Source organism: Ochotona curzoniae, unplaced genomic scaffold, assembly GCF_017591425.1.
Source record: "Ochotona curzoniae isolate NIBS_2020 unplaced genomic scaffold, NIBS_Ocur_1.0 contig_2599, whole genome shotgun sequence".
NCBI lineage: Eukaryota > Metazoa > Chordata > Mammalia > Lagomorpha > Ochotonidae > Ochotona > Ochotona curzoniae.
In genome coordinates, this window is record NW_024465520.1 from 7,099,284 (window position 1) to 7,112,564 (window position 13,281).

The 13,281-nt window shown below is 39.2% G+C and overlaps 1 protein-coding gene across 2 annotated transcripts in view; it reads left to right on the forward strand.

Annotated features, from left to right (window-relative positions):
* The window catches only part of TSC22D2 (TSC22 domain family member 2), a 56,436-nt gene extending 44,041 nt beyond the window's left edge, over positions 1-12,395 (forward strand). For both annotated transcript variants that reach the window (XM_040974781.1, XM_040974782.1), the window contains 2 exons: positions 5,444-5,495; positions 6,097-12,395. In XM_040974781.1, coding sequence (XP_040830715.1) covers positions 5,444-5,495; positions 6,097-6,351 — 307 coding nt within the window. In that variant the 3' untranslated portion in view covers positions 6,352-12,395. The remainder of the gene's footprint in view (positions 1-5,443; positions 5,496-6,096) is intronic.
* The last annotated feature ends 886 nt before the right edge of the window (positions 12,396-13,281 follow it).

The following is a 13,281-nucleotide window of genomic DNA, read 5'->3' on the forward strand; positions in this document are numbered from 1 at the left end:
TTTGAGAAAGGGAGCTTGAGAATGAAACATCAGATTACCAGCTCAGAGGAGTTCCTATTATAAAAAGATGTAAATAGTTTAGACTGTTTCCTTGATAAGTTTCTAATTGCAGTTGTGACTCAACACCAAGGTCTAAAAGACCTTTTATTATAGCAAGCCAAGGATATATTATTTTACTTACAAATCCATAGAATTTTAAAACAACCTTAGCTTTCTGACAAACCAAAAGAACAAATTTGAGCTTAGTGAATAGGTGAACTTTTCTGGCTGTCCAAAGATCACTGAGCAAGTGCCTTTTCCAAGAAGTTCCCTCCCTTATTCTCAGAGTTGAACCTCTTCCAGGAAAGTGCTAGATAAGATAAATGTTGTGTTACGAACATGGTTTCATCTTTGGTCCATGCTTATGCTTTACAACTAACATTTGGTGCTTAGTTAAAGCACTCTTCGTCAAATACACAACTCAGGATTTATTTTAGATTATTATAGCTCATTTCTTCTGCAGTCTTACAGTTATGGAAGGAAAAACCTGCATTTGACATTAGGCTAGGCTTGAATCTTGTCCCTAGCAATCTTTGAGCAAGTTACTTAGCCTTGATTTCTTCCTTGAGTATTATTTTCTTCTCCCTGATGCTTTGTTGATTAACACATCAAAAAGAAGGCAAAGAGCTTAAAATATATCCACTTAGAAAAAGAAAAAAGTGTACTATCTTAGCCAGATAGCCATAATGTTTCTGTCTGCGTTACAACAGGTAAAGAATTATCTTAAAACAAGTTTAGTTTTTGGTTTTGTCTAATTTTTAATGTGAGATCAAATTAGATTACCCCTTGCCTTCACTGACATTATTTTTTGAACTCGGGAATTTTTTGTTTTGTTTTGTTAAGATTTATATATCTTTATTTGAAAGATATGCAGACAGACTGATCTTCCATGCTCTGGTTTGCTCCACAAAGGTTGCCAGGAGCCAACAGCTTCTTCCTGGTCTCTACACAGGTGCAGGGGTGCAAGGACTTGGGCCATCCTCCCAAGCCATAAGTAGGACTCTGATTAGAAATGGAACAGCCAGGACACAAACTGGCACCCAAATGGGATGCCACCACTTGCAGGTAGAGGATTAGCTTGTTGAGCCAGTGCCCCACCCCAAGCTCAGACATTCTTCCCTGGCCTCTGGTCTTTGCACTAAAGTCGCAATGATCACTTCATGATTAGAAATGTACCTTGGAGGAAAAGCTATGACAGGAGCCTGTTGGAAAGAGTGAAATCTGAGCAGCGTAGCAAGCAGGCTGTTTCAGGTCTGGAAACTGGGGTTCCTTTTCACATGAATGTGATTGTAATTCACTTCAAACACTAAATTCAGGCTCATTTGGTTCTTCCTGGCAGTGGCTTCAGCAGATGAAAATGATAATATAAATGTTACATAGCCATTACCTTTTTTCAGAGGTTTATATTTTTGTCCATTCCCTTCATATTCCCAACTTTTGATCCTTCTGTAAATTCTAATCACAGTTTGATTTTGTTCTTAAAAGAGTGCTTCAGTTTACCATAGAAAAGTCTGAGCACTCCATCTTCCTCGGCTTCTGTGACAATCAGAACATTGGATTAAAGACTGCCTGTTTCAGCTTGCATATATGCAGGCATGTGTAGGTATGAGACGGTCTTAATTTGAGTTATCTGATTTTTTATTATATAATTATTATGAGGAGCTTCATAATATATTAAGAGTACAGAAAAAGAAAGCCTTACTTTAGGAACTTCAGAAATTGATTAACCACCAGAATGTTACCTGGTGAATGTAATAATAGAAAGACAAGCAAAGTAAAGACAAGCTGTTTAACAGCACAATAAAAAACCTTGCCACCCTCAGTGAAACACTATTAGACCACGTTCTGGGGTCTTGACGTAGAGTGCCCTCTTACTTGCTTACGACTGCCCTGTTGGCATCGTAACTGTCAAACTGACAATTTAAAGCACCGATTCCCAGGCCTTAGATTCTATCAAAAATCACCTGAAGATCTTATTAAAGTAGATGATCTGGATCCACCCCAACTGTGGGTCCACATGGTTCCCTTTTTTTTATTTGAAAGGTATAATGACATGGGCAGGCCTTGCATCCACTGGTTCTCTCCCAAATGGCCACTAAGGCCAGAACTGAGCCAGGACCAAACCAGGAGCCTACATAGTCCCCCAGGGTGCAGGGGCCTCACACCTGGGCCAGTGTGTTTCCACACACACACGAGCAGGAAGGTAGAAGGGAAGATTACGTGGGAGGTCACTTCAGTATAGAACGTTGGTGTTGCAAAGGGCAATTCAGCCTGCTTCGTCACGCCCAGACCCCAAAATATTTCCATTTCTAACAAGTACACAGGTGATGCTGATGCTTGTGATCCACAGACCATAATTTTACAACAACCAGATTATCTAAATTTGAAGTATGTGAATGGCTCTCTCATCTAGCCATAGATTGTTGCAGATCTATCTGGACTGGAGCCCGTCAGGCGCTTTGTTCTTCTCACAAAGTGGAGCAGGTGTAAAGCCTCCCTGAAGAGTCTAGTCTTGAACAGAATCATTAGGACTAGCATAAAATAGTACATTACTATCAGGTGTTGAGGGCTCAGCGTACCAAAGACCACAATATTGTTTCTCATTTAATCCTTATAGTTTTATGAATAAGGACATATAATCCTTATTTTAGATGGGAAAGAGCTGTGCAGAAGGTTACATGTTTTTCCAGAATCTGTACGATGTATATATGAAACAGCCCTCCTGCACTGTAAAAGTTTGTGAGTGTTGGTGGGCCATAGGTGGGTGCAGTGACTGGCCCTGCCTTAGGAAATCAGAAGAGAACACTGGAGCATAAAAATGAGAGATGGCCAGCTAACTTGGAGCTGTATTTCCAAGCTGAGCTGTATTTCCAACCTGGCAGAATGTATGTTCCAGGCATTGCAGAGTGACACAAGGTTTTCACACAGCAAACCACCAGCAGACTAAGAGGAGAAGAGACCTGTATGACAGAGGTCGAGTCATGAAGATTTTGTATACTCAAGAGATTTTAAAAATAGAATTGTTTTTATATTCATTCTCCTGTAACATTGATTTCTATAAGCCAGTGGTTCTCAAACTGTGATCAGACTGCAAAATCAGCATTATCTGGGAACTTGCTTAGAAATACAGGTTTGTGACCTCTTCCCCAGCCCTCCTGAATCAGAAACTTACCCGGTAATGTGCTTCAACAAGATCTCTAGGTGACTAGTGTGTGCTAAAGTTTGATCCCACTATGATAGATTGGTGTATTCTTGAAGAATAGCTTCTGTTTAGTCAAAAGTCACTGTAGTAAAGCCAGTGGATGTGTAACTGATTCCGTTCGTGCACAGCAGTCAGCAGAGGTGAATACTACTTTAACAGATGCACATCTCCAGTGTGATTCGTTTATACCTTGTGAGCCTGTTTGAATCAGAAAAACGGTTAGGTCAACATTAAATATCATTCCTTATCTGTAAGAATGATTTGGATAATTTGCTGATAATTTTAATTATCAGAAACATGAAGCAGTATTTTTTCAGTTGCTTGATGACATATGAAACTGTTGGTGAGTTAGCATTTAATTAGTTTAAAGATTTGTTAATTTTTATCAGAAAGGCAGATAGAGGGAGGAGGAATGCCAGATCTTCCATCTCCTGGTTCACAGTGGTCAGAGCCAGGAGCCTCCTCCAGGTCTCCCACATGGGTGCAGGTTCCCAAGGAACTGGGCCATCCTCTGCTGCCAAAAGCCACAAGAAGGGAATGGGGTGGGAAGTAGAGCAGCTGCTACATGAACTACATGTGGAATGTTGGCAGTTGCAGGTGGAGGATTAGCCTGGTGAACCACAATGCTGGGCCTGGAAGTAGTTCATTTATACCAGATGAGTTAAAGAATCATAAGTCTTGAAATAAAGTAAATCACTAACATGGAGGAAAAAAATACAATCTCAGATTCTGAAGTGGTTATCTAAACCAGTCACTTTTTTTTTTGCCAGGTTAGAGTTGGTATGTGCGGTAAATACATGGCATTTGGCAGTGCTACTCTATTTACATTAAAGCTTGTGGTTTATGTAGTTCTGTGGTTTTTAGTTCTGTGTAGTCATACTTTGTTTTACACAACTGTAGAAACATTTAAAGCCCAACATGTATAAAATACTTGTTAATGATATATGTCTTTTCAGTTATTAGATATACAGAATCCCTTCCTTAAAATTACAGCAAGTGGAGTAGGTGCTATACTTGAAGTAGACAGGCTTAGTGTTGCCAGCTGGGAGTGGGATGAGGGATAGATAAGCAGGCCACTCAGGTGGAGAAACCAGGGTCCAGGAAGGGTAAAGAGGTTTGCTGGAGGTCACAGGGGAGTGAATAGCAGAACCAGGATTACAACCAGATCTTCCCGGGTTATAATGTAAAAGCATCTCAACGTCACATTACAGTGTCACACCATCTGTGTAAAACATTCTATCTAACATCTTTCCAGACAAGATACTTTATGAAGAGATGTAATATTTTGAAAAAAAAATTTATTTTAACTTTTGTATTGATATAATAAAGTACCAGATATTTATTTGCAAACATTATTTTTTTAAATACTAACTCTAGTAACTTGTTCAAAATGTATAAAAATCCCAACAATAGAATGTAAATTTTTATTCCATGCATGACAAAATAGATACTTCTGAGGACAGTTCTGTATTCTGTGTCATCATATAAATGCTAAAATGATATGTGGACTTAACTACCTAGATTGCTTTCAGTAGTTTCACTAAAACACTTAACTTACAAGGTGTCTTTGGTTTTGACTTTTGGTTTTTGCAGCAAGTAAAACATACAAAGCATGTGGGTCTGCCAGAATGTTAAGCTTGTTAACCAATCCTGCCCAAAATCCTGCCCGTCTGATTTATTTGTAGAAGCCAGTTCTACTAATTGAAAAATTAAAAGCTAAAACATGAAATGTATAGAAGAAAAATCATCTATTTTAATCAATAAATAACCATGAAAGGCAGTTAGAACTGACTTAGTGACGTTTAGGAGATAAAGACAGAACTCTTTCAAAATGTGTTCTTTAAGACTACTTAAAATTGGAAACTCCAAGAAGAATTAAAAATGATTTTTAAAGTAGCATTCATGTGTGAAAAAAAATACATATATATGTACACACACAGACACAGATATAACCTAGGTGAATTAAAAACTGTTGAAACCACTGAGTTGTTTTTTTTTTTTTTAAGGTTTTTAACTGTGACCCTCACTTTTAAAATGAAAGCTCTGATGAATATTAAACTTGTGAGAAAAGACTTTAATAAGCTATTTTAAATCACTGTATTTAACTTTATGTAAAATCAGTTGTCTTTTACAGTCTTTTAAATTTGGAAGGATGTCTACATTTTTTAGAATAATTTACTGAAATATTCTCATTTTTTCCAGTGCGTCTGGGGGAGGTGTTGTAGCCATTGACAACAAAATAGAACAAGCAATGGTAAGTGGCGTTTAGTCCCTCGGGTCATAGGTTACTGGTTATGTGCAGCACTTGCTTTCTGTCAGTTCTGAAAAACAGACGTCTAACTTCTTGAAACCAAAGTTAACTAAATGATATATTTTGGTAGCGATTTAGTTGAAAAAGCAAGGACAATGAGAATTTTTAATTTAGAAAACCAGTTGAATGAATTTTTCTCCCATTTGAAACAAAAATATCAGTTCTTCACTGTGAAGAACTGCTCGAAGGAGGATGTTCCCAAGAGACTTACTACTCAGTGGGGTAGACACACTGTGAGTGAGGACGGCAGCGCGATAGCTCTGTCATCGTTGCATCATTTCAGGCGCTGTTTATTCAGCATTAAGAAGTATGGTAGTTCTTGGTTCTGATTTCTACCGTAAAAAAATCCTGCCTCCTGCTCTGGTCAGAAAGTGGATGTTTGTGCTTTGTTTTCCATAGGCCAAGGAAAGACACAGGAAGAATATTAAAAACAAGAGCAGGAAAATTAATATAAAACACAATTTTTAAGGCACCATGTAGGCTAAAAGCAAATAACTCCAACTTTTTTTTTTTTTTTTTGACATTCCTAATTTTTTGCCCACAGGATCTGGTGAAAAGCCATTTGATGTATGCAGTAAGAGAAGAAGTGGAAGTTCTAAAGGAACAAATAAAAGAATTAGTTGAAAGAAACTGTTTACTTGAACGAGAAAATGCACTGTTAAAAGCCCTGTCCAACAACGATCAGTTATCCCAACTCCCAGCCCCAGCGGCCAATGCTGGCAGCACTTCTCAGCAGCAGGCAGCCACAGCACAGCCTCCGCAGCAGCCTCCGCAGCAGCCGAACGTGTCCTCAGCATAAAGCTTCCTTACGCCTCGTCAAGACAAAAACTGAGAGCAATCTATCCTTGTGTGCCACTGGTGTTCTTTCCACTTTGTACGAACGCAGGTAGCCATGCTTCGGTTGTGTGTTTGGCCTTTTCAGTATTAGACAATCATCCTCCAGGAGCTTTTCCTCTCTGAGATGTCATGCACCGCTGTTGGTTTCCAGTTCTGTGTCATCAGTACACGAGGAAAATAATAGACGGGGTTTATTAAAGCGAGCAGTCTGCATTTTCCCTGGTGCGCATGAACGGGATCGTTGCGAATTCTGGTGGCTCTCCCACATTTCCTCTTTCCCATGCATTTGCCTGGAGCCTTCCTGTCACATTATAAATAACAGTTCATCCAGAGAGCCACTTTTCTTTCACTATCAGTAACATTGCCTACGTAAGTTTTCATTTATTTGTGTTTTATTTATTACAGGGCTGCTATTTTCATAATGTACATGAACAATGTCACAGAACTTTTTTTAATTTTTTTGATTCTAAGTATCAGTAAAGGGATTGAGAGACAGGATTACATTTAATAGATAAACCGTTTAGGCAATAATTGAACAAAAAGAATCCTGGCATATTTCTAACACTAATGGCAATTATCTTTGGTATTTATTTCCAGTAGTAAAGAGCCAGCTTGAATGTAAATTTTGTATAGTGTAAGTATGAAGAACTTAGTGCAACTGTACAGGTAGTCACCAGTTATTGTGATATAATAAATAATTGGGCTATTTTGATGAAGAAAACTTTGTTCATTTGTTTCTACTTTCTAATAGAGAAATTGCCACGATTCCTCTGCTTTTCGACATTTCGTATGACTTTTTTTTTCGGGTGGGAATAAAAAGCTGTGAAATTGTTCAACCTACTTTGTAACCAAAGAAGCAAAGCTGTGTAATGGAGTTTTGTTTTTGTTTTTGTTTTTTTTTTTTATAATGCACATTCTTTATGTATTTTTATTTAGTGTTTCCTTGGTCACAATTTCTTTGCTGTCTAGCATGATCTGCATGACCTATAATCTTTGAACCACTTTCGTACCTCATGTTTTTATCCAGCACTCTTATGTAAAGTGTACTAGTCTGTGAACAATGTCAAATCAAAAAGAATGGACAGGTAGTTTGCTGGAGCTGAGCTAGTGTGCAATACACTAGGTGTAAAAAACCATGAAGTGAGCCAGCCTTTGTTCATTTAAAATGGTGTTTCGATTTTCGTATGCAGAACACGTTTTGTTACATTGCAGATTTTAATGTATTTAATAAATGCAACATGCAGATTAAGTGCAGTGTATACTGAGTATTTAAATTAAAATGTACATTTCATAAATACAGTTTCAAGAAAAAGCATCATTTTGTGTATACTAACACATTAAGTGTATGTCAGAAATTGATGTATAAATATATATTTTAACACATTTTCTGAAATTAAACTGCAGTTTTGTTGAAATATTTGGCTCCACATGTGTTCACAATTTGACTAGGTTTGTATTTTCATAGTTCGAAGTATTACTTAAATGAAAACCTCTGTTATTAGTGACTTAATCATAGTTCTTGAATTTTCAAAGATAAAGATTGCAAGAATGGTGAGCAATATTTGTACTCAATATTCATATTATGTTAATGATATGAATAGGAAATCCTTGTCTACCAAAACTTTTACTTGAATTCAGAAAGGTGCCTGTAGAAACCCACACACGCTGTGTCTGTAGCCAGCTAGCTGACTCGATTAGTTAGCTCTCCGTGTCAAAGAGGGGCAAGCATTCTGTGTCTGTTCAAAATAAAAACCATGTTAGCCACAAACAAAAGGCCTAAAATCAGGGTGTACGTGGGATTGCCCAAATGTTTTATGTTCTTGTGCTGCAAGATGTGTAGTGAACAGATTTTTTTTTTAATGTTCATTATTTACATTAGAAATAATTAAGAGGAATAAGTGCACAGGATGTGGAGTGAGATGCTGAGTCCACCGTAGGCGAGATAAAGTAGGAGACTTTGCTGTTTAAATGGTCAGAGGTACCAGTGCGGCACACTTACAGAGAAACTAGAGCAGAAGGCAGCTGGAATTTTTGTGGAAATAAAAGATAAGCTTTGATTCTGAAGATGTGCAAACACTATATAAGTTGAGAATAATAGCAGTCAGCAAGGAATTGGTTTGATAGGCGAAGGATTGAAGTTGAGACTAAGCAATTGTTACTGTTTTTACATTTAAGAAAATGTAAAGGAAATACAGCATGGGTAGCTCACGTAAGAAATAATGGCAGTTCCTAAAGTTTCGGCTTGTACTTGGAACCTGATGTGAATTAACATTCTTGACAAATTGTTGTTAAACAGGGCAGTGTAGAAACACAAGCTTTCCTGTGTACTATGAGAAGTAACTTGGCAATATGTTTCAAGAGCCTTAAATATTAATAAAGTTCATTTCAGTGATGTAAGAAGATCCTCAACTCTCGTGCGGTATTCAGAAACACGAAGTTATTACAGTGTCTGCTCTCCCATACGTCCGTCCTTCCCTTAGAGCCTGCACGCCTGCCTCCCCCACACCCAGAAAATGCTGTGCTAGGAAGCCTTTGCATCCACATGGGCCCTCAGGAGACACACCCCACTCTCCAGCATGAAAACAAATTTAGAATGAGACAACTCTTAGGCTTTCCAGCATCTGGCTGATACGTTGTATATGGAAACCTCCAGCATGCATCCAACTGGTTGGTCTATGTGGTTTTCCCTTGTAGAACTAGGGGTCCCCTGCCCAGCAGAGGGGGATCACGGCCGAGGAACCAGGTTGAAAGTACATGAGAACGCCGCCTGCTTTCACATTGTTGGTGCAGTGACCATAGAGCACTGTTTGGTCAAGAATCTATCTGATTCAGGAATACCAATTATGATTCAGGCCTAACTTTTCCCCAAAGAAAAATCCATTTAAAATAATTCTAATGTAATCACAGTTTGACATGCATACAAAAGCAGGGAGTGGGAGGCAGTAAGTATTCGGTTATTTTAATATAACTAAGTTAAAACTGAATTTATCCAAGTTGATATCTATTACTCTAATTAGAAGTATTCAGTATGTGTTACAAGCAAGTCCCCAGTGATAGTGGGGACTGTCCCTACCATTATGAGAACTTTCACAAATCGGTGTGAAATACTTCAAGTTTCAACATTACTAATCAGCATATCTGTTATTAGTGGAAATAGTATTTGTTACTCAGAAATCAAATAGCTCGTTTGAAGATGATCTTAAAGTCAATATTTAGAAAAAAGTTTTATTGCATAATGGCTACAAATGGATTCTGTTCTCTTCGGGAATTCTGATAAAAGGACAAAGTCCAGGCTCATAAATTCAGTGTTGCCCAGGCTGTAGACAGGCCAACTGCTTCAACGCAGCAAGGAATATTGGCCGTTCTATGCCCTTCAGGGTGGATGGTTTTTGTCAGGGTAGGTTTTCTGAAGAAGGGTGACACCTGCGTCTTAGAAGGTCCAGTTAGCCCAGGATAAGAACTTGCCAAGCACAGGAGTGATTAAAGGACAGCACAAACAGACAAGGATCCTTGGGAGGCGGCACAACTCCCCATCAACCTTCCCGGCTTTGGCATCTGTTCCGAAACCAGTGAATTTAAGGAATGGGGTATGGTGCTTGATTCCAGTGCCAGATGGAAGTTAGATTAACAGAGCTGAAAAGAAGCTAAGAAATGATTGAGATACAGCAAATCATCCAAGCAAGATAACTAGAAAGGCAAAGTTAGGCAATTTTGTGAAGCTCAGGAAGGAAATTTGTGTGTCACTGTGCTCGCTCCCCCAACATTCCCTACATCAGGTGCCCTGTTTCCTTGCTCCCTCGTTGGGGGGGGGGGGGGGAATTCATACTTTAAAGTTTGAGACTGTATTTCTATGGAATGAAAGCCTTTGTTTCACGTTCAAGGAATTTCAAGAATTTAACAAGAGGGTAGGGGAAAAATAGAAGCACTTTGGTGGTCACTTTATGCCTCTCTAAATTTAACCCTAAAGGTAAACAAAATTGAATGCTTTTGTAGTGACTAGGATTAGCAGAGCTGCAAAGGCTGTGAGTAAGAGCTTTCCCTGCTCCCTGCAAGGAGAAGGGTTCTGGCCCCATGCAGATCGTGACAGCCTGAGTGAGGAAGGTTTTCTAGGCGTTTGCTTTTCACCCTTTGACAAAGGTTGATCTCAGCAGGCAGCTTCTGCATAAATTCCCTGTCTGCAGAACGGGGCCATCTTGTAACTGTCGCAAAGCACCGACTGATCCAGTTTTCTGTTTTCTAGCAATAATGAGTTTATTCCCTGCTAACACATGTTTCGCTTTATCTACCCTTTTAGACATTCCAGGATACATCCCTCTCTAATACTTTTCTATACCAGTTCATATCATTTCAATCCCAAGACCTCTTTTAATGCATGAATTTCCTTTGTAAATAGGAGAATTGCTATGCAAACGTTTTCATAGCTGTTGACCTAGTAAGGGTACAACTGATATGACCTGCCGTGTTCACAGACAAGAAGTGGTGAGTGGGGCGCTATACAAAGCAATTGTAAGTTCAGACATTCTTTTTGTTTTTTAACAGAATCATCCAAAAATAAAACCTTTTGAGATTAGTGATGGAGAAAGAGTTGCTATTTTGCATTGGTACAGTCCACTTGGTGACTGCATTTCTTTTATATATCTGGATGGTGAATTAACTTTTATAGAGTTAGGCAGTTTAGGGGAATTCCCCGACGCTCTGAAAACATGGGACCAGACTTCCTCGAGTTTACGGACCAACAGCTTGTCTTCAGGAACAAGCCTCCCTGTGAAGGAGGGAAAGAAAAGGTGTGCTAACTCAGACCCTGGGAATAACTGACTTTGAAAGCAAGGCAAGGCTGCCCTTTTGCTTGGCCCTCCGGGAAGCTCAGGCACCTTGTACACGCCCGTCTTCTGCACTCCTGCAGTGCTTCCACATAAAATGCCCTGGGCCACTGCAGTTTGGAAGGATCACAGGTCTCGCTGTCATTTCCAAATCAAGCAATGGTCTGTAGATGAGGTCACACCTGAGGCTTTCTCTGGACGGCCCGGGACCTGACATGGCCACATCGTTGGGCAAGAGATTATACCCAGTCAGTGTTGAATTCTACTTTTATTGTTTAATCACTATCGGGTGGCATACTTGCATGGACAAAAAACACTCCCGAGATGCAGTTCCGGTCTGTTTCACTGTAGCTGCTGCACCTCTTCTGAGTAAATGGGAATGGAAAGAGGAATGAAAAAGCTTAAGTGCCGTATGTTTACTCTAAACACATATCATAATGTGTAGACCTCATGTCATTGATAAAAGAGTCATATAAGTCAACGGAAATACTGCCATGTGAAAACCTTTTGCCAGGAAGCAAGTTAGAATCACCAAAACAGCTTTCCACCAAATAAAACTCTTAGAAAGAGGGGAGTTGGTAAAAGCCTCTGAGATGGCCCCTGTAGAGGAGGAACTACCTGAAAGAGGTGTTTACACATGCTTAATACTTTCAGTCTGTAGCTAATGGAGCTGATTTAGATCAAACTTCACCTAGAACAGGAGTTGTGTGTTGGGAATTAAATCACCAATCATCTCAGAAGCACCACTGTCAAGCTTGGCTGACAAAATCCGCTCCCATTCGGTGAATCAAGAGTAACTCAGGTGCCTGTAGCCAAAAACAAAGTCTCTTATAAGAGCTGAGGCTCCAGAAATAAACACAGATATACACTGAGTGAATGATGAAATGACATTTCAAGCCAGTAAGGAAATAATGAGTCTGTCATTTTTTGATGGGACATTGCTTTGAAAAAGTAAAAGCTGTAAAAACACATAAGCAAATAGTTTTATAAATATGTGATAACAAAATTTCCACCTTGGCAAAATCAGGAAATTACACACTAGAACACAGACTATCTCAGGTCCGATTGGTAAGCATTAAAAATACATGTAAATTAAGCTCTGGCAAGGATGTGGGAAAACAGAAATCCTAAAGGGTTTATGGTAAGTGTACAAATTGGTATGGCCGCTTTTCAAAGCAGCCTGATACTATCTATGGCAGTTCAAAATTAGCATACCCTCCGATGCAGTCATTTGAATTCTTAACACATTTACCCGAAAGAAACACTTAGGTTCACAAAGCAGACTGTTCAATGATGCCAACTGCACTTTTGCTGATAAAATACAAAAAAGCAAATGCCCATCAAAAGGGTGGACTACGGTATACATTACACAATCTATTTCCATACAAAATTTTTTGTATGGAAATTCACTTCAAAATGGAAAAGAATGGGAGACACCTCGATGTGCTGACATGGGAAGTTCTCCAGAATACAATGTTAAGTTTATTAAAAGTTTGCAGGAAAAAAGTTAAAGGACAAAACATAATACCATTGGTGTTCAATCACATGGTACACACATTCAAACGCACACGATGCTGTGTACTGCACTTCTTAAGTACATGTTCGTGTATTATATAAAGATAGAAGTTCTGGAAGGATACTAACCAAACAGTTCACAATAGTTTGGTGGCGTGCATTACCTTTAACTGTACTGTTTGATGTTTTTGAATATGCATTCATATGCTGTTTGTGTAATGACAAGTTAATAAATTAGAAATAAAATGAAACAGAAGGTGTTATCTTCTTGTCTTCCTCTGATGTCTCCTGTGGGGCCCCGGCTCTCAGCATCCTCGGCTCTCTCTACTCTCAGGAATTCTCTTTTTTATTTTTGGAATTCAGAGACAAAGAGAGCTCTCATCCACTGAATCATGCGGCAAATGCCCACAAAAGCTCAAACTGGCCTGAGACGGAATCTGGAGCTGGCGACTCAATCAGAGGCCAGCACTTGAGTGGCAGGAGACCACCCCTGCCTTTGGTAAACCACAGCGGCAGGAAGCTGCAATGCGGAGCCCAGCGTTGCCCCGTGGAGTAGA